Source organism: Watersipora subatra, chromosome 3 (assembly GCF_963576615.1).
Source record: "Watersipora subatra chromosome 3, tzWatSuba1.1, whole genome shotgun sequence".
Taxonomy (NCBI): domain Eukaryota; kingdom Metazoa; phylum Bryozoa; class Gymnolaemata; order Cheilostomatida; family Watersiporidae; genus Watersipora; species Watersipora subatra.
This window is the reverse complement of record NC_088710.1, coordinates 54,771,048-54,791,433: the sequence shown is the minus strand read 5'-3', so window position 1 is coordinate 54,791,433 and position 20,386 is coordinate 54,771,048. Positions and strand designations below refer to the sequence as shown.

At 35.0% G+C, this 20,386-nt stretch overlaps 1 protein-coding gene across 2 annotated transcripts; it reads right to left on the bottom strand.

Annotated features, from left to right (window-relative positions):
• Positions 1-529: 529 nt before the first annotated feature.
• Positions 530-18,666, bottom strand: LOC137391492 (HEAT repeat-containing protein 3-like). Of its 2 annotated transcripts, none has more exons than XM_068077986.1 (15): positions 18,541-18,666; positions 18,258-18,430; positions 17,791-17,893; positions 15,894-16,083; positions 15,012-15,146; positions 14,564-14,736; positions 10,861-10,911; positions 8,839-8,923; positions 8,491-8,582; positions 7,750-7,901; positions 5,342-5,478; positions 5,077-5,156; positions 4,369-4,512; positions 1,380-1,553; positions 530-1,052 (listed from the first exon to the last, which is right to left on the bottom strand). In XM_068077986.1, exons 1-15 carry the CDS (start codon positions 18,646-18,648, stop codon positions 942-944), a joined length of 1,908 nt encoding a protein of 635 aa, XP_067934087.1. In that variant the 5' UTR covers positions 18,649-18,666; the 3' UTR covers positions 530-941. The 2 variants fall into 2 exon arrangements, with proteins under 2 accessions (XP_067934087.1, XP_067934086.1); XM_068077985.1 differs by having other exon boundaries at positions 15,894-16,080; positions 17,806-17,893.
• Positions 18,667-20,386: the final 1,720 nt, after the last annotated feature.

Sequence of the window (20,386 nt, the reverse complement as noted above, 5' to 3'; positions counted from 1 at the left end):
GTATGACAGGGTCTGTTCACTGATGTTTTTTTAGTTATCGTCAGTTCTCAGCACCGATGTTGTGTACAATCATCACAATGAAAGGGAAATGTTATGACTCGCTACAACTCTCTAGATGGAAAAGTCGATATTGTTACTTTTTCATGTTCTTGCACATTTGCTTTTACGGACAAATATTGAATGATTGGCTATTCTAAGCATAATACTGACAGACATAAGATGAGACTCGTTGCCTATGCCATATCATAACTGTGCTAAAACAATACCATGATCTATATGAAACGTGTACCATAATCATTACGCCTAGCTAGGTCTGAGTAAACAAACTGGAACATCATATTAGGCCTATGATGGCATAAGTAGATCATATTCATTTTCAGCAATACAAACGAGTAGCGAATGTCATAGATGTTCTACTGTATATTAAACTAGTCTCTCTGAAATCCGGTTGCCGGGGTAGAAAAGTGTGGCTAAATTTGATCTGAGTTATAAATACATTTCACTTTCGTATTTTGATTAGTGTCAAATACGTAAGAGGTGGAAAAATGTATGGCCGATTGAATCACTTATTAACACATACTGCACGAATCTTACCATTGTCTTACACCAAAGTTAGAAACAAGATTGGTATAGTTTGTATAGCCAATGTGTAATGTAAAATAATCATTCATTCTAACTAATTATAATAACATAAGATTCATTGAATAATACAGAGTAGTTTAACTGTTTGAAGAGTATAACTAAATCTAATCAACATTCTCAAGTGCTTAATAGTTCAGACCTTCAAACTCAACATAATATAAATACATTAATACAAGAACTTTTATTTCAATAATATATGTAAGAGTAGTTATGAGCCTTGCACAAGTTTTAAAATTATTAGATTTAATATCCCAAGTCATAAAATATAATTAGATGCATGAAGCCATGAAATATAATGACTAGTGAGTCTGCATGACTTGGGTCTTATATTTGATAAAACGAGGCAAGTTACTCCTGACTGTTGCTAAAACTGGTTTAAAATGTTCCTCGATCTTGTCTCCCTTGGCTACCTGTGAATTAGAGGCAATAATATCAATCGGTTGCCAGATTAAGATCTGCAGCCATATATCACAGTGTAATCAACAATAAATATAAATTATCGGTAAACAAATTAATTCTATTTTACAAGAACTCAGTTCATAAGCTCTTTAAATATGCAGCTCGCACATGTTTATATGAAACTTTTAGAAAAGATATGGAGTATCCTTCAATATCTTTCACGCTACTAATTTGGTTTTAGCAAGCAAATAGCTAACGCGAGTTTAAACCAGAAATAGAGTAAAGAGCGAGCTTTAAGCGTGTCGGAATGCTATTGGCATACTCTATTGTAAACTTACCATAGACTTAAGTTGTGGCAAAATATGTGATAAGGTAGAGAGAATTTCAAGTTCAGCAAGCAAATTATTGTTAGTGTCATCAGAGAAGACATCCATTATGGCATCCAGAGACTCGGTGACAAGCCAGAGCTCTTTGCTAGTTGTAGCGATACTCAGCAGAGTCGTCCCCACAGCCTACAGTCATAGTTTAACACCCTGCATCTCTGTACATCAATATCATCACCATCCAACATGGTTTTATTGAATGCGTTAAGTATATTTGTGAAAATATTTCGACGAATGAGGTTGCATGAAAGTGTAAATAGAAGCCATCTTGTTCAAGTACAATCCATTTGGGCCGTTTTGGAAAGAGATTCTAATCTACGGCAGTTTCGTGATGGCGGCGATTAACTGTTCGTTTTTGAGCTTTTAAGAGCTTGTAATCACATTTCCACATATTTTGCACCAACAACACAGCAGAGTAAAACATGGTGAATCTTTTGATACCAAATAACTGTAATGTGAATTTTGTTGCAAGTCAACCTTTAACACTTTTAAGCCTGGGCCAGAGACAACTCGGAGTTGTGTTTTCTCATTTGATCCTACGGCCAAGTAAATGCATCTAGGTAGTTTCACATTGTTTTCGCCCGCTTATGGTTTAGGTTTATGGTTTAGGTAGGGTTATGGTTGATGTAGGGTTATGGTTGAGGTAGGGTTATGGTTGAGGTAGGGTTATGGTTGAGGTAGGGTTACGGTTTAGGTAGGATTATGGTTTAGGTAGGGTTATGGTTGAGGTAGGGTTATGGTTGAGGTAGGGTTACGGTTTAGGTAGGATTATGGTTTAGGTAGGGTTATGGTTTAGGAAGGGTTATGAAAATCTGACCAATTTGTGATACATTTTTTAGTATAATTCCGAAGCCTCAAGACGATTGAACTGCTAATTCTTGAGATATCACCAAAATATTGAGGGTATTTCGAATTAGCCGAGAAATGGCTGCTGACAGGACATTACTTTCTGCTGACACACTGAGGAGGTAAGGAAGGAACAAAAATAAACAAAGCTAGAAAGCTTATTTTCATCAACAAGAGCTTTACACAGAAACCTTTTTTTTATTTTTAACAAATATACACACCCTATCAGACTCGGTGTACCGCAACCATTGTTTCTTCTGTTATCTCTAAAACATCACTTCTTTGAAAGAGTGTGAAATAAGAACTACTCAATCAGTTTAATTAATTTTTTTCCGTTGTTTTCTACAAACTTTAAGCACCAAAATGATGATATGAAAAAAGGTAATTCAAAAAGATTTGTGTCCTTCCATATACTTTCACAGCTGATAGAAAGTTTCTAACACTGTCTAGGATCAGACATCCTACTTGTATATACAAGACTAGGCTTCAAAGTGGTAATATTTGAAAACATCTAAATGATAGAAACTCAATGAGCTGGTCTTCTTTGAATCTAATGATTTCTAAATATAATGGCACAAAACACCGAGTTCGCTTCAAATAAAATTTACACCTTGCATTATTTACACCAAAGAAATGAGTTATGAAATAAGAAATATGAAAGCGCCATTCAAACGTTTTATTGTGTTAAAAGGTGCAGTAGACGCTCCTATAACGTAAATTCCAGAAAACGTAAAGAATTTATGTAAAGTTTTTGCTTCGTACTACATACGACATACAGGGACATACGTATAGCATTATATCCATTATATATACAACTTCCATGACATTTTAGTTCGTCGTGATAGATCGTCAGACGTGTCGACAAAACAGAGAATAGGTAGCTGCGCAATTGTTAATAAATACTTAAAGGCGATTGGTGCAGGTGCTACAGTGTCGGTTGAACAATCTGAATGTCACAAGTTAGGTAAATTGACGAAAGTTATCTTTTATCCTAACCTTGACGCCTGGCTACAGATAGACTACGAACAGGTAGCACCGCTTTTTTATAGTTAAAATATTTTGCTGTTTTACTTTATTGTAAACGTATAAAATATTTGTTACTAGTTTTACTTTCCAGAATAGACTTATTGTAAAATCGTTGTAAATGGATGTCGAATATGTGCGTTCTCCATCAACTTATAGCAAAATTACAGCAATCATAGTCTATAAAACCAGTGAAATGGATCAGAAAAAGGAGACAAGCTGCCGATGCAAACTAATAATATTACAGTTATGATACAGCCAACAAATTAAAAAAGTTGAGTTTAGTTTTTCCTTTATGTATGGCCAAAGGGGTGAGTTTGGAAAGATCTTGGAGCGGATTAGGCAATTTACATGTATTTTACTGTTCGTATAACATAAAATTCCCAAAACGTAAACATTCCTGGAAGGCATAGTTTACGTTGTAGGAGCATTTATTGTACATGATAAAGAGATCCACATGCAACCATGTTGAACGAGACCTCGAACAGGCTTGTATTTGACAATATTAAGGTGGATGATTGGGTTCACAAAGAACAAACTGAATCCTATCTGCCATCTGATGGAGTGGTATGGGTTGGTCTCCTACTAAATGTCTGAAGACATTTAGTAGGAGACCAACTAGTAGTTGGTTTCCAAGGGACCAACTAGGGGACCTAGTAGGGAATCATACAGCCTATGAGTTACAGCTCTATCAACCTAAGTTTCAATCTCGCAAATGCCCTTGATGCGTATACTGATATCCAGAGGATGGTAGCAAAATTACAAATGAAACTCATGAAAGGATCAAAGCTAAATTATTGATAGCACAAAAGTTAACAGTTGCGTGAAAGAATAAAATGAAGGGAGAAAATATGTCTACATTCCTTTTCTAAAAAAAAGGTGTACACATTCTTTGAATTTGTTGTGTTTTTGTGTTTTTTGGAGGATGGGAACAAATTAATTTGTATTTAGTTGCTTTATAAAAAAGTAAATTGCTTTAAGATATGAATGAATTTACATACGAGCTCGGTACAGGAACGTTGTTTCTTCAACTGTTGTGTTAGAAAAAAGGAGTGCTGAGATCAATGGCACTGACCTTGGTAAGGGGGTGATCAATCTGTTTGGCATGCGCCATACCGACAAAAGCGAGACACCTGACAGCATGTACTGCTGTGGCTGTGTGGGGTACACTAGTTAGTCGTTGGAGACTTTCCAGTTCTCTATCATCCAACTTTACTGACTAAAATAGCCATCAACATTTTAATAATAGCATAGAAAAATGCGAAGTATCTTTTCGCACTCCCCACAATACGGCTCATGGGAACATAGTTACCTTCAATGTATTCTGGAAATCTGCTTACGCAAGAAGCGAACTAGCTTGTTTTCTGGGCTTTTTGCAAAGAGATCAATCATAATCAATAGTTAAGGTCGATACGATATCACTATCGCTTAGTAAGCTTTGTTCCACAACACTGTTAATACTGAATCCTGCAATACACTACATTATCAGACTTTAATATGTGTCACTCCTAGGTATCATCTTATTCAATATTGCTATATAGAAAATGAATATGCAGATACATATAACGACCAGCTACCTTTGTGTCAAACATTTACTGTAATAATAAAAGAATCTGCCTATGTAATTGTTTTACAAAACAATGCAAATGACTGAATAACCTTGGAATAAATTAGGCAGTTTTTACAATTTAGTAGTTTACTTGCCCTGTGAATATTATAGCAAAATTGAGCACCATAGATATTCAATTGTGGTAAGGATGGCAGCGCAGTGTGAGTTACGAACCTGAGAATGCTGGGATAGCTGTTCTATAATGGAGCGGGCAGCGCTGACTATAGACTCAACCAGAAGCTCCTGACTAGAAACTGAAAGACAGGCAGACAGTATATTTAATTACACACAATTTCAATAGATGTACAGCAGGTTATTCACGTAAAGTACGCGCTGCCGATTGCACAAATTTACCTTCCCTAAAATATTATTGAGCTAACGTCTGATTACCAGCAGTTAGCGGATGAGCACACTGATCATGAGAAGAGGATGTGCTCACCTTGAGGTAGAGAAAGAGAGGCAAGCAAGAGCTTCACGGAGGACTGCAGAGATTCAGATCCACCAAAATGCTCCATTTTCACCTGTGAGACTATGTTATTGAGACAGAGGAGGGCACTGGTTAGCATGCTGTCGTATCTGAGTGAAAAATAGATCATTGTAAAAACAAAATGTGAAAAGCCAAGTCAGCTGATTGGCACAACAGTAACTCCAACGTACTGCCAAACATCGATATACGAAGTCAATTTGTTCCGACATTCGCTTCGTATGCCAAAACAGTCAATATGTTGTATTTTGTTTAATTTGTTCCACAGCTCGGAAACTAAAAATCAAATACTTCAGGCAAATAGGTCTAGCATGAAAAACAAATGCATACAAGTGCCAATGTACAAACTAGTTTATACAGTCATACCTCGACATATGAGTTTAATGTGGTCCAAGACCTGAGATCGTAGGTATGTCAATTCAGTCGTATCTCAAAAAAATTTATTTCTTTATAAAGCAACTAGATACAAATTAATTCGTCCCATCTTCCAAAAAAACACAAAAGAACACTACAAATGCAAACTGATCAGACAAGAAATATCAAGCGATGCTCATATTTTTATATTATTATACATATTATATATTATTACACATAATATATATTATTACACATATTATATATTATTATACATATTATATATTATTATACATATTATGTATTATTATACATATTATATATTACTATGCATATTATATACTATTATACATATAATATATTATACATATTATATATTACTATACATATTATATATTACTATACATATTATATATTATTATACATATTATATATTATTATACATATTATATATTATTATACATATTATATATTACTATGCATATTATATATTATTATACATATAATATATTATACATATATATTACTATACATATTATATATTATTATACATATAATATATTATACATATATATTACTATACATATTATATATTATTATACATATTATATATTATTATACATATTATATATTATACATATTATATATTATTATACATATAATATATTATACATATTATATATTACTATACATATTATATATTATTATACATATTATATATTATTATACATATTATATATTTTATATATAAAATCTCATAAGCTGCCTTCCACATACTCGACAGTCTTGCATGCTTGTAACTTGCTCGAATCTCATATTTGTCTCGTATCTCAAGGGGCAAAAATTTGCTCGAACCTCAAACTTATCGTATATTGGGACAAGCATATGTTGGGGTATGACTGTACATAATAAATCAAACCATTAAAGTAACAAGTAAAATCTTGTTATATTCTCACTTCACATTACGTTAAAGATGGGTGGGCAACTTTGGCGATAGAAATGCGGAGCTAATCAAACTTAAACTATGCCAACTTTGAAGGAACAACATTTTATTTCACAATATTGAAGATTTTATTGAACATTTTAAACATTCCTATCGTTAATTATTATGGCTAACGTCTCGACTCTTACAAGTTTCAGGCTTTCTCCTCTCTGCATCCTTTTCACGCTCACAATAACTAGTAAATGGCTTCGCACATTACTAAAGAATTTATCTGACGATGGTTGCTGGTGTTCTCTATTAGTTATTGTTTTCATGGGAAGGAAAGCATTACCTTTTCTCTGTTTTACTACTACTACTCACGATAGCTATCGTAGAATTCAAGATTTTTAAAGTAAAAAGTAAAAGTCTATTAAATATTTTTAAGCCAATGTAGAAATTCTGCATATTTACAGATTTGAAAAACTGTGTCAAGAAACTTCAGATGTTGTACCTTGAAAACTATTTCGTATGTTGAGAATAATATTCGTTAAAATTTTATATATAAACTATATAAAATTAGGAAAAATGTATCGTTTCAGCTTAAACTTTACCACAGTCTAAGCTAGAGTATGTTATACTGCGTATCTCTATACCCAGTCATACCTGCGCACCAAGCATCACCAGGCCTACACCCTCATTTGACAGTAAGCTCAATCAACATTAAAAGCTTTTTATTGATTACCTCTATTAATTCTATTTATCTTGTTCCTTAGAGATAATTAAGTTCAAGTTCTTTAGTTTTCAAAAATGTATCGTTCAAATGCCATATGTGATCACCTGAAGTATTTACCGTTAACTTTTGTTTTTAGCTGTCAATGAAATTAAATGAAATACAATGTATTCTTATAACATTTGCTCCAACATTTGATGGCTTCGAAATATGAAACAAATAAAATGAAAAAATACCAGCGCGAATCAGTATTGTATGTTGAGGTTTGACTGCATAAAGGGCAACCTTAACGCAAACATAACGCGACCAAGTGTAGCCTTTCAACACTATTCCTATGTAACGCGGTGTAACTTGTACCCTTGTACTGATGATTTAAGTGGCTGACGATGAAGTTTATCTGATTTTTCGACACTTTCATAAACATCCATCTCAACAAACTTGAGTCTGTCCATGAGAAGATTGGTGAGGCCTGCGTCAGAGAGAGTCTTCACAACCGGACTAATCGCTTCCTACAAACATGAGAGAGATACAGCCTGACACATTTGAGGAGTTGTTTCTTATTCAAACTGCACGTACCTCTGTTGTTTCTTACAAGTACTAGCTATGTAGTTTGGCTGCTTTTGATGAGGAGTACCAAAGTACAGAGGTTTTCCTGGTCTATATATTGAAGATCACTTCTATGCGCTAAACATCATCATGACCTAAGCGACACCTACGTATGTCCAGCAGTTGTACAATAACCCACTACAAGTATGAACTATTCAAGCTTTGACAACAGGTGGCATGTATCAAAGGAACACAAGGAAATTTGGTGACTTTCCAGACAACCTGTAGCAGGTGTAGCTAGATGATATTTGATATTACGCTACTCAGATAAAAGCTGAAATGTTTCATTCCAGAGTACGAAGAATGGGTGAAACAGCGGCTCCTCGCCAGCACACTAATCGTTATGCTAGCATTTCTACTCTCGCCAATTTTGTTGAACTTATCACGTGATATGTTAGATGTCCAACACAGGTTGCGCAGTATTCATTGTTATTCATTTGCATGTGAACCAGCCTTAATACATCCTAGTAAAGATCAATAAGAGTAACTCACCTCTTCCTCCTCATCCTGCATATACTCAGTGGCATCAGGTGCTGTACCACAACTGCTAGTGTCATCATCCATGTCAGCCCAACCATCAGGATCTGTTAAAAGGCAAGAAAACAGCTATTCTGAATATTATGATGTGTATAACGGTTCAGTAGCCTACAGTGGCCAGAGTAGCAGTAGATTTAATCGCTGCATCAAATCACAACGAAAGGAAGATAAACATCAAGTTTTTAGTCTATTGTTTTGGAATATTAAAGTGGTAAGAACAGACAATTCCTAATGCATAGAATGTACATGAATAAACTTAGTAACCTTTGAAGACCAGAGTAGCAGCAAATAAGAGGGACTTACCTTCTCCACCAAGCATGTTGGTAAGTATCTCAAAGCTCAACTTCTGTGCTGATATCAGATTGTCTAGAATATCCAGACTTTTCCGCTAGAAGAACAATGACTGGCAGTTAGAAAGCTTCTGTTTATATAAAGAACTTTGTTACTGTCATTCCATTATTGAACTGTTAAGACTTTGAGGTTATTTATAAATCTTTAATAATACAGTCTAGAATATCCAGACTTTTCCGCTAGAAGAACAAAGACTGGCAGTTAGAAAGCTTCTGTTTATATAAAGAACTTTGTTACTGTCATTCCATTATTGAACTGTTAAGACTTTGAGGTTATTTATAAATCTTTAATAATACAGTACTTAGTTAGGCAATAGCCTTTTTAGGTACAGTCTAACCTTGACATAGCATGTTAATGCATTCCGAAATGCGCCACAGGTTGGAGCAAATATTCTTATTTATAGGAACACTTTTTATTACATTTAATAAGTTCGACAGCTTAAAAAACTAAATGATAAATATTTCAGGGAAATACATATTGCATCCAAACGAATGCATTACATAAAACTATGCCAAAAAAACTACATTTAACAAACCTAATTACCTGAAGGGCAAATTAAAGAACGCAGTTATCACGATTAAAACGCTCCAAAAAATTTCGTGCGAAATGATGTCACTCGTTATTATTGCTACGATAGTTGATATCGGCAATTGCGTTCATGTTGAAACATTACACACCTCTATTCTGTCGCTTTCTTTGTCGTCATAATCGCACTTTCGCTTGATCTGAGCCTTTTAATCGCAATCAAGCTTTATCGATTTTAATCTTGAAACATCCTAACAATTAGACAACCTCAAACATCAACACCAATAAAGGATGGAAAAATGCTGACACTTTCTGATAAAATCTACAAAACTTTTGAGTAAGTTCATCTATAAATGAAGAGGTAAGAATAATAACCATAATCATAAGCAAATCATAACCACTAGAGTTTCTGTAGGTAACTATAGTTACTAAGGTTAATATATTATTTTGTACTAATTTTTAATATGTACATAAAATTCAGATGTTTTTTTACCAGGGAGTGTTTGCATTAGATAATTACTACGGGTTTCTATATCCCTCTGTACGACATTTTCGCCTTGCGATGCCAACACTAGAGAGAATTAATATCACATGACGGGGGTCCATTGTATTTCATATTTCGTACAAGCAGCGGACCGGTCAAATTCATAAATGAAAAATAAATATTCTACAAGGCTGTAGCAAAATTTCAATATAACATCTTATCATAGTAAAATAGCAATGACAAGGCAGAGATACCTTATAATGTCAATATATTAGATGATTTGATTGATAAACATTAAAATTTTGAAAGTTACTAATTCATACATAGCTAGAACAACATAATTATAGCTTTTACATAAATATAATTATTACCGATTTTTGGTTTCTTGCAAAATCATGCAAAGAGCTTTATTGAACACAAAATGACTATAAACTCCTACAAACTCACTGGACTTCATGGACTTACTGGACCTCAAGGAAAACAACAGAAATGCTCTAATTTATATGCCAATGACAGTGACTATTGAATTTATTACAAACAGTCGTCACAGCACCTTTTAATCGGCGTCGAAATATACATAATATGGGATGATGTCGATTATTGATAAATCGGACATTCTCTATCATTGCCGTTGTTATCGAAAGCTGACTGAAAAGTGAATATTAAACCTTTTACGCGTATCAACTTAATTTGCCCGTTGAAATCGCCTAGCATATTTTCTCCTACGCTTTCATTTTACCTCATTTGAACAAATGCACTGAACTAAAAAATCTGATGTTAAAGACGCATCATAAAATAAACTATGAACTTGTAAACAACAACATGGCACTCAACATCAAACATAAGTAAACATGTAATCATATCTCCAGTTTTACATATAAAGTGATATGCTAATTCTCATCTCATATCTATATATGACATAAAACATAAAATAAGGCAGGTTGTAGCAGTGAGAAGAAACCCACCAAATCATTTTCAGTAAAACCTTTTTTCGTATTAGCAACTTCACCATCTTCCTGTAACACATGCGATATATGCGTGGGGAGACAATAAAAGTCTGAAATACAAATAAAAAAGAAATTAGAAAAATCAACAGTTTTGTAGCATTAAAATCATTTTACAACTTTTAATGGATTGAATATACACATTCATACTCATTTTATAGAAAACTACCAACTAAAACTTTAACATAAACATCTACACCAAACAATACACAATCAGGAAAGTTCATCAAAAACTATTATTCTATTATGATTTTCCTTCTCACTAAAACTCAACCTACAATGAGAAGTTGATTAGACCTGAAGAAGAGCGAATGTATAGTTGATGATCATAGCTTCACCTGGTCCTTGGTTTATTACAGTATAAGGCCGCAGTGAACCTCACCTTGTCCTTGGTTTATTACAGTATAAGGCCGCAGTGAACCTCACCTTGTCCTTGGTTTATTACTGTATAAGGCCACAGTGAACCTCACCTTGTCCTTGGTTTATTACTGTATAAGGCCTCAGTGAACCTCACCTGGTCCTTGGTTTATTACAGTATAAGGCCGCAGTGAACCTCACCTTGTCCTTGCTTTATTACAGTATAAGGCCGCAGTGAACCTCACCTTGTCCTTGGTTTATTACAGTATAAGGCCGCAGTGAACCTCACCTGGTCCTTGGTTTATTACAGTATAAGGCCGCAGTGAACCTCACCTGGTCCTTGCTTTATTACAGTATAAGGCCACAGTGAACCTCACCTTGTCCTTGGTTTATTACAGTATAAGGCCTCAGTGAACCTCACCTTGTCCTTGGTTTATTACAGTATAAGGCCACAGTGAACCTCACCTTGTCCTTGCTTTATTACAGTATAAGGCCGCAGTGAACCTCACCTGGTCCTTGCTTTATTACTGTATAAGGCCGCAGTGAACCTCAGTAATGTTTATGACTTTAGGATAGAATCATTGCAATAATTCATTATATGATTTCAAAGATAAAACCATGCAATTATTGACTGTATTAGGACACATATTAATGCTTTGTAACATACCTGTTTAATAATAGCGTGTAACAATACTTCATAGTTTCAAAGCTTTCAAACTAGGTATGGTTTTTATGGTTTCTAAGGTTTGATACGGTTTCTATGGTTTGATACGGTTTCTAGAGTGAAGCATGAGCTAAAGTTACATATACAATAGCTGATGCTGTGTCATTAGATTTTAGTTGAATTCTGTGCACTGGAAGTGATTGCTTTGATTGCACAAGTTCCCTTTTATTCTCATCGGTTATGAAACTCTCAAAGCATTAACTTTACCAAAATCGGATGTCAAGGAGTTACCGCATTATTTCAATGTTGTCTGGCAACTCAGTTTTTTTACAATAAAGCGTTGAAGGCCTTCTACGATGATAGTTGTTGCTAAAAATTTATCAAGTTTTAAACTCTCAAGAATTTGCTTAAACCTTAAAAGTTGACTTGCAACAAAATTCACATTACAGTTATTTGGTATCAAAAAGATTCATCATGTCTTACTCTGCTGTGAAGTAGGTGAAAAATATGTGCATATGTGATTACAAGCTCTTAAAAGCTCCAAAACGAACAGCTAATCGCTTACATCGCGAAACCACCGCACATTGGAATCAATTTACTTCTCTGACAGTCAAACGATTTGGTTATTGTTTTGACATGAGATGCTCTCACGTGAATTGAAAGGCCAATTAAAGGCTCAATATAAAACTTCTCGTAGCACTAGTTTATGACAAACACTTCGGGTTTTACCGAAGAGCCCTTACCAAATATAGATACTCGCTAGTTTACAGTTTCGTCTTGGTCTAATTGTCTAGTCGTAATCTGATCGTGTGACCCATATTTCCTGCCAAACAGCACGAAAAATTTCTGGAGCATTTTTCGACTATCACAGGTGACCAAGGGGCTCGTCATGTTTATCAGAGGATGATATGCAATCCTTCTAGCTAAGGTTAAAATATTAAACGAATTTTTAAGTTAGGTTTTGAGATACCAGTGCTCAAATCGACAGCATTACAATGATGATGAAACAGACGCGTAAGGACAATAGACATGGTTTTATTGAATGCATGAAGTATATTTGTGAAAATATTTTGACGAATGAGGTTGCATGAAAATGTACACAGAAGCCATCTTGTTCAGCTTTGTCCCATTTGAGCCGTTTAAGAAAGGGATTCTAATCTACGACAGTTTCGTGATGGCGGCGATTAACTGTTCGTTTTTGAGCTTTTAAAAGCTTGTAATCACATTTCCACATATTTGGCACCTACAACACAGCAGAGTAAGAGACATGGTGAATCTTTTAATACCAAATAAATGTAATGTGAATTTTGTTGCAAGTCAATCTTTAAAGGAAATTATAGACAATTCATGAATATTCAAAGTTATTAGTATGAAGTGCCAAATTCTAGCAACAGCTGTTTTCCTTTAGAAAGATTTTAAAATATTCTACAGCACTGCAACAAAGTATAATTATAGTAGACTCTTGCTTATAATCGTAGCATTCTGCATAAACTGCGGACTGAGCAATTTTAGTAACATTTAGCATATTGAAATAAGTCTGCTCAGGGTAAAATCTTTTGGTTTAAAATGACTCATAATCAATGCGATTACTGACGTGCAATGAACTAGAGAAAACTAGAACAACAGATTGTAATAACAGGGATCTAACAAGCTTTATAGCTCTTGGTATAAAATTACAGCAGCTAAAAATAGAACTGCTCAATTGTTTCAAAGTGAACATAGCTATAATTCATAATGACATGAAACAACACTCATGGAGCCCTTCACTCACTCACTGGTCAGCCTAATAGCCTAATCGTCTGAATTTTGGCTGATTATTCAGGATGTTTCGACTGGTCAACAATCAAAAGTTACTCTGAATGATGATAAGATGACTGTTTGTACCAAAATTGGTCCAATTACCTGATAGTGCACACACAACTCGGTCCAATTACCTGATGGTGCACACACAACTTGGTCCAATTACCTGATGGTGCACACACAACTTGGTCCAATTACCTGATGGTGCACACACAACTTGTCCAATTATCTGATGGTGCACACACAACTTGTCCAATTACCTGATGGTGCACACACAACTTGGTCCAATTACCTGATGGTGCACACACAACTTGGTCCAATTACCTGATGGCGCACACACAACTTGGTCCAATTACCTGATGGTGCATACACAACTTGGCCCAATTACCTGATGGTGCATACACAACTTGGTCCAATTACCTGATGGTGCACACACAACTTGGTCCAATTACCTGATGATGCACAAACAACTTGGTCCAATTACCTGATGGTGCATACACAACTTGGCCCAATTACCTGATGGTGCACACACAACTTGGCCCAATTACCTGATGGTGCACACAACTTGGTCCAATTACCTGATGGTACACACACAACTTGGTCCAATTACCTGATGATACACACAACTTGGCCCATATACCTGATGGTGCATACACAACTTGGCCTAATTACCTGATGGTGCAAACACAACTTGGTCCAATTACCTGATGGCGCACACACAACTTGGCCCAATTAAGTCAAAAACATACACATAAGAGGTCTTCACGCAATAAACAGTTTCAGTATAAGAATGACAAGAGACCTTAGAGTGTATTCATTTTACTCCATGCCTGTATGACTTACCATTTCCACATTGTCTTGCGATATCTTATCATTTACTTCTGCTCCCCTGCACATAGAGACCTTCTCACACATCTCGCTGTAAGTATCAACCTGCAGGGCAGCGATCAAAACAGCCAACATCTTGTTGCCAGGAACATTCAGCATTTCTTGGCCGTAGGTGTTAAGCTGTACGCCTAAAGAATAGGTGAGTTACCAATTACCACAAAACTAAGAATTATGGTCGCTGACAGTTTATCATCCAACTGGTTAATAATTTAATGTCCTCATGCTATGACGAAACAGAAAGGAAGAAATTGCACACGTAAATAGCTTTAAAAGACAAAACTAGAATATGACAAGGGAGCTGAGGACTGTATCAAATTGATAATCACGCAGATATTATAAAAAGTCTCAAAGCTTGAAAAAGTTATGAAATACTATCTTTGACGGAATAAATAAAAAAACTCACCAACAAGAACGACTCGTGTGTAAAGGCAAACACTTTCTTTTTCAATCAACGATAGCAGCATATTCTGAGTATCAGAGAGCTTGAGTAATTCTGCTACCGTCTCGTTCTCCTCACTCATAGTGTATAGACACTGAGCTAGAAAAATAGCAGGACAAAACTAGGGACTGATATTCCTGAATAAACTTGAGTATATAAGTTAATCATGTGATAATTAATCATACTCTACGAACTGACTCGATGATTCGACTAGTTGATAATCGATAAGATGATACGACTAGTTAATAATCAATAAGATGATACGACTAGTTGATAATCAATAAGATGATACAACTAGTTGATAATCAATAAGACGATACGACTAGTTGATAATCGATAAGATGATATGACTAGTTAATAATCAATAAGACGATACGACTAGTTGATAATCGATAAGATGATATGACTAGCTAATAATCAATAAGACGATACGACTAGTTGATAATCAATAAGATGATACGACTAGTTGATAATCAATAAGATCATATGACTAGTTGATAATCAATAAGATCATACGACTAGTTGATAATCAATAAGATGATACGACTAGTTAATAATCAATAAGACGATACGACTAGTTGATAATTAATAAGATGATACGACTAGTTGATAATCAATAAGATCATATGATTAGTTGATAATCAATAAGATCATACGACTAGTTGATAATCAATAAGATGATATAACTAGTTGATAATCAATAAGATGATATGACTAGTTGATAATCCATAAGATGATACAAATAGATGAAAGTCAATGGGTGCACCACTTGTACATGTGGACATCAAACATTAATAAAATTTACTACTTGTAGATGATGCCTATATGTCACTTATAAAAGAATACCTGCTGCCAAGAGAACGACTGCAGGGTGGGTGCAGGCATGCATAGTAGATACTAGGACTTGCGGTATAGAATCTTCTAGAGCAAGTCTGACGGCAAGAGCTGAACACTCACAAAGGTTCTGTATAGTGTATATACAATTGACAAAACCATGTACATGCCTATCCCCTTTTTCTTCAGAACTTGAAGGCTGTCAAGGAGAAGGCAAAAATGAACAATAATCTTATACTCATGAATTTAATCTTATGCTAATCTGGAAGATTATAGCCAATATACTACATTAGAGTTTCGTTAGAGGAAATTGAAGTGAAATCCACAGTGAAAACACCTTCACGAATGAGAACTTCATGAAAACAAGGTGATTTATGGAAAGACATGTTAGCTATTTTCACTCATTGTGAAAAGATGTTGAAACACAAAAGGCTTAAACATGATCAATTATGGAAGTGCAGTGGTTGGCTCATGGCCCAGTAACTCCACAACCAATCAAAACCCCAATCATTGAATTTATCTCTAATGGCCCTGCTTGCTCAGCATACCAGTAGAATTTAGGAGTGTTTCATCATATCTCAACCTGAGGAGCAGTAAACAACTCATGAGAGCCCTTAGTAACCTTTTCCCTGGCTATAAATAGCAGTGGGAGAAAAAATAACAAAGTACACATTTGCCTGTTAAGAACATCCTATTTCCTGGTAATAACATCATATTTTCGCCTTATTTGAGGCTTGTTGTAATGTTCCGCTCTTCACTAATACCGAATAATAGGTGTAGATGACTCATCACTGAAAGCACTTGGCTTACATAATGAGATAGGATCACTGAAATATTATTAAATATGTCAAATATAACCCACTAAATATGTCAGATATAACCCACTAAATATGTCAGATATAACCCACTAAATATGGCAGATAAGACCTACTAAGTATGGCAGATACAGACCCACGAAATATGGCAGATATGACCCCCTAAATATGGCAGATATGATCCACTAAATATGTTAGATATGACCCACTAAATATGGCAGATAAGACCCGCTAAATATGGCAGATAAGACCCTCTAATATGACAGATATGACCCACTAAATATGGTAGATATGACCCACTAAATATGGCAGATATGACCCACTAAATATGTCATATATAACCCACTAAATATGTCAGATATGGCCCACTAAGTATGGCAGATATGACCCGCTAAATATGTCAGATATGACCCACTAAATATTTGCAGATAACACCCATTAAATACGGTAGATAGGACCCACTAAATATGGCTGATAAGACCCGCTAATATGGCAGATATGACCCACTAAATATGGCAGATAAGACCCACTAAGTATGGCAGGTATGACCCACTAAATATGTCAGATATGACCCACTAAATATGGCAGATATGACCAACTAAATATGTCAGACATAACCCACTAAATATGGCAGACAAGACCTACTAAATATGTCAGATATAACCCACTAAATATGGCAGATATGACCAGCTAAATATGTCAGATATGACCCACTAAATATGACAAATATGACCAACTAAATATGTCAGATATAACCCACTAAATATGACAGATACGACCCACTAAATATGTCAGATATGACCCACTAAGTATGGCAGATATGATCCACTAGATATGTCAGATATAACCCACTAAATATGGCAGATATGACCCACTAAATATGTCAGATATGACCCACTAAATACGGCAGATAGGACCCACTAAATATGACAGATAGGACCCAATAAATATGGTAGATAGGACCCACTAAATATGGCAGATAGGACCCACTAAATATGGCAGATAGGACCCATTAAATATGGCAGATATGACCCACTAAATATGGCAGATAGGACCCATTAAATATGGCAGATATGACCCACTAAATATGGCAGATAATACCCACGCACATTTCTCAGATAGGCTGCAACTCCAGTTATAACATCCTGTTTGATCATTGTTTCACAAGCATCAAAGCCTCCTTCATCACTGATACCACTAAAATATAGTTTACATCTAGTTAAAAGAATCAACAAAGGATTCAAGAATCCGTCAACAGAATAGTATACATCAACTAAATACTATGCTTAGAATCTGCGTGGTTGTTATCACTCTTCGGTAACCTAGCACCGAAGCAACACTCTGAGTGCTGGATTTTAGCAAAGCTCATCTAGAGACTCAACACACAATCATGATATACTTCCAATGATATACAAAAACTAGTCATGCGATATTGTTCAAATATGTTCTCCAATGAATTGAAATATTATGATGATTGCAAGCATGAAGGTAATTAATTTACTGCATCAGGTATAGTAGCAAAAAATTAGCAACTGCAGGTAGACAACTAGAAGCCATTTACCGTATCACAATGGAAGCAGCCCACTGCACCGACGGCTTGCTATCCTGTAACAGTGGAGTAACGCGTCGGACGACATCTTTCTTTAGAAGCTCTTGCAAGGTGATTGGGTTAGACACATACATGCCTAAAGCAGTGCACCCATATTCTCTTTCGTCTGCATCCGCACTGCTAAGCTATAATACAACAGCTAATTAAATAATACTTTTGAAAAATGTCTGTCAACTTATGCACCTCCAGAATGAATTGGAAAATCTTATTGAAAAATATAATTTTGTTATCTTACTTGTTCTATAACAGTTTCCATTCCCTGTCGATCATTATCTGAAATTTCCTTAGCCATTTCTTTCACACTAGGCAGCCCAGTCGGGTTATTTTGCCCATTTATGTGCATCCTCTTGGTCTGCTTGATTTTGCCCATCTAGTGCAATAATTCTTCAATGCAATTATTTTAGAATGTTGAAGAATGTCAGATTAAAAATAAAAGCATGCCAAAAGCCTAGCATAATCATAAGCCTAGCATAATCATAAAGCGTGAATAAAATACACATAAGTCTTTGTCGCACATGTGAAATTGGAGATCAGCTCACATACAATCAATCTTCGGCTTACTAATACCTCCATAGGCTACATGAGATTTTCAACCTATGTAAAATTTGATGTAACATTTGTTTCAAATAAAAAGTAATTTCTAAAAGCAATTGCTAAAATTTTTCTAAACATTACAGTTTACTAAACAAAATTAACAGTAAACGGTAAACCTATAAATGACTAAGTTGATTTCAACTATATACGGTGTAAGTCGGACTAAGTCAAGCTGCTTGTTCCAATCACTAACTCTACTACGTATTGCCAAACATAAACTTCCATTCATATCTCTAAGGTCAAGTGTACCAAAACCTTTTTTACTGAAACGTAGTGACATTATTAAGCTAGTTTTGACATATAATTTATGTCATTAAACTAAGTCTGTTACATAATTCAACGTAATGCATTTGTTTTTATGTAAATACCTTAACTATATTGACCAAGAACTAAACATAATGCTGTTTTTAATGAAAATATTTGCTTTGACATACAATTATTTCAGCATACAGTGCACCCTCAAGATACGATTACCCTGATATACGATTTTTTCACCTTACGAAGTCAAACATTGTGATATCTTCACCTCGCTATACGAACTTTATTTCACCATACGAATTTGAGAAAAGTTTTGCCCGAGTTAAAATTTGGCTGTCAGTGTGCTCATAACACACGTCGAAATAAAAAAGACACTGAAATATAGTTTGCCGAAAACATTCTTAGAACGTTTAGAAGAGACACGATGATCGACTTCTCTCATATCCGCGTGGAAAATTTCGTGTAAAATGCACAAGCGAGAGCAAATATTCATTTGTAGCGTTATTATAGCTTTTACTATAAACTTTTAAGTCAGCATACGTATATAACTACAAGTATCTACATTTAATTCGTTATCTATGGAATCTGAGACCGATACAAACGTTACAAAACGAAGGAAAAATGATTTCTATGTCAACAAAGTTGGATGTCGTAAATAAGAAGGGACCCGTATTATCAACATTGTCAAGGAATATGATCGCAACCAATCAGCATTTGCAATTATTATTAAAACAAGAACTCCATTAAAGCAAACACAAGAAAGAGCTTCCGACTGAAGATTTGAATGAGCTAGGTCATGCACGCGATCAGCATTCAAAAGGAGCAACCATTTAGTAAAGGCGAGGATGTAGAAGATACAAAAAACCCCACATTCGCAGAAATATTTCAAGTGTTTAATTTACTGATGTGGACTGGTACATTAAAACAATGCATGTATAATATATATTATTTATCTCTTGTGTGGCATGTTTTTCATATTTTATTCATTTTATTTGTTTCCCTTTGATTTTATGTTTTATTTTCTTGTTTAACCATGTCTTTGCATATGGGCTTGTTATCTTCTACGTGAATACAATTCATCGTATGTATGTAACTCATATAACTAGCTACTCAGGATAGTTGACGCATCCACATTACTTTCTGAAACTTGCTAAAGCCCTGTCCCCCCTAGGGTATAAATACGTACAAACTTTGTATGTATGGTTACATTGATTCTTGTGCGCATTTCA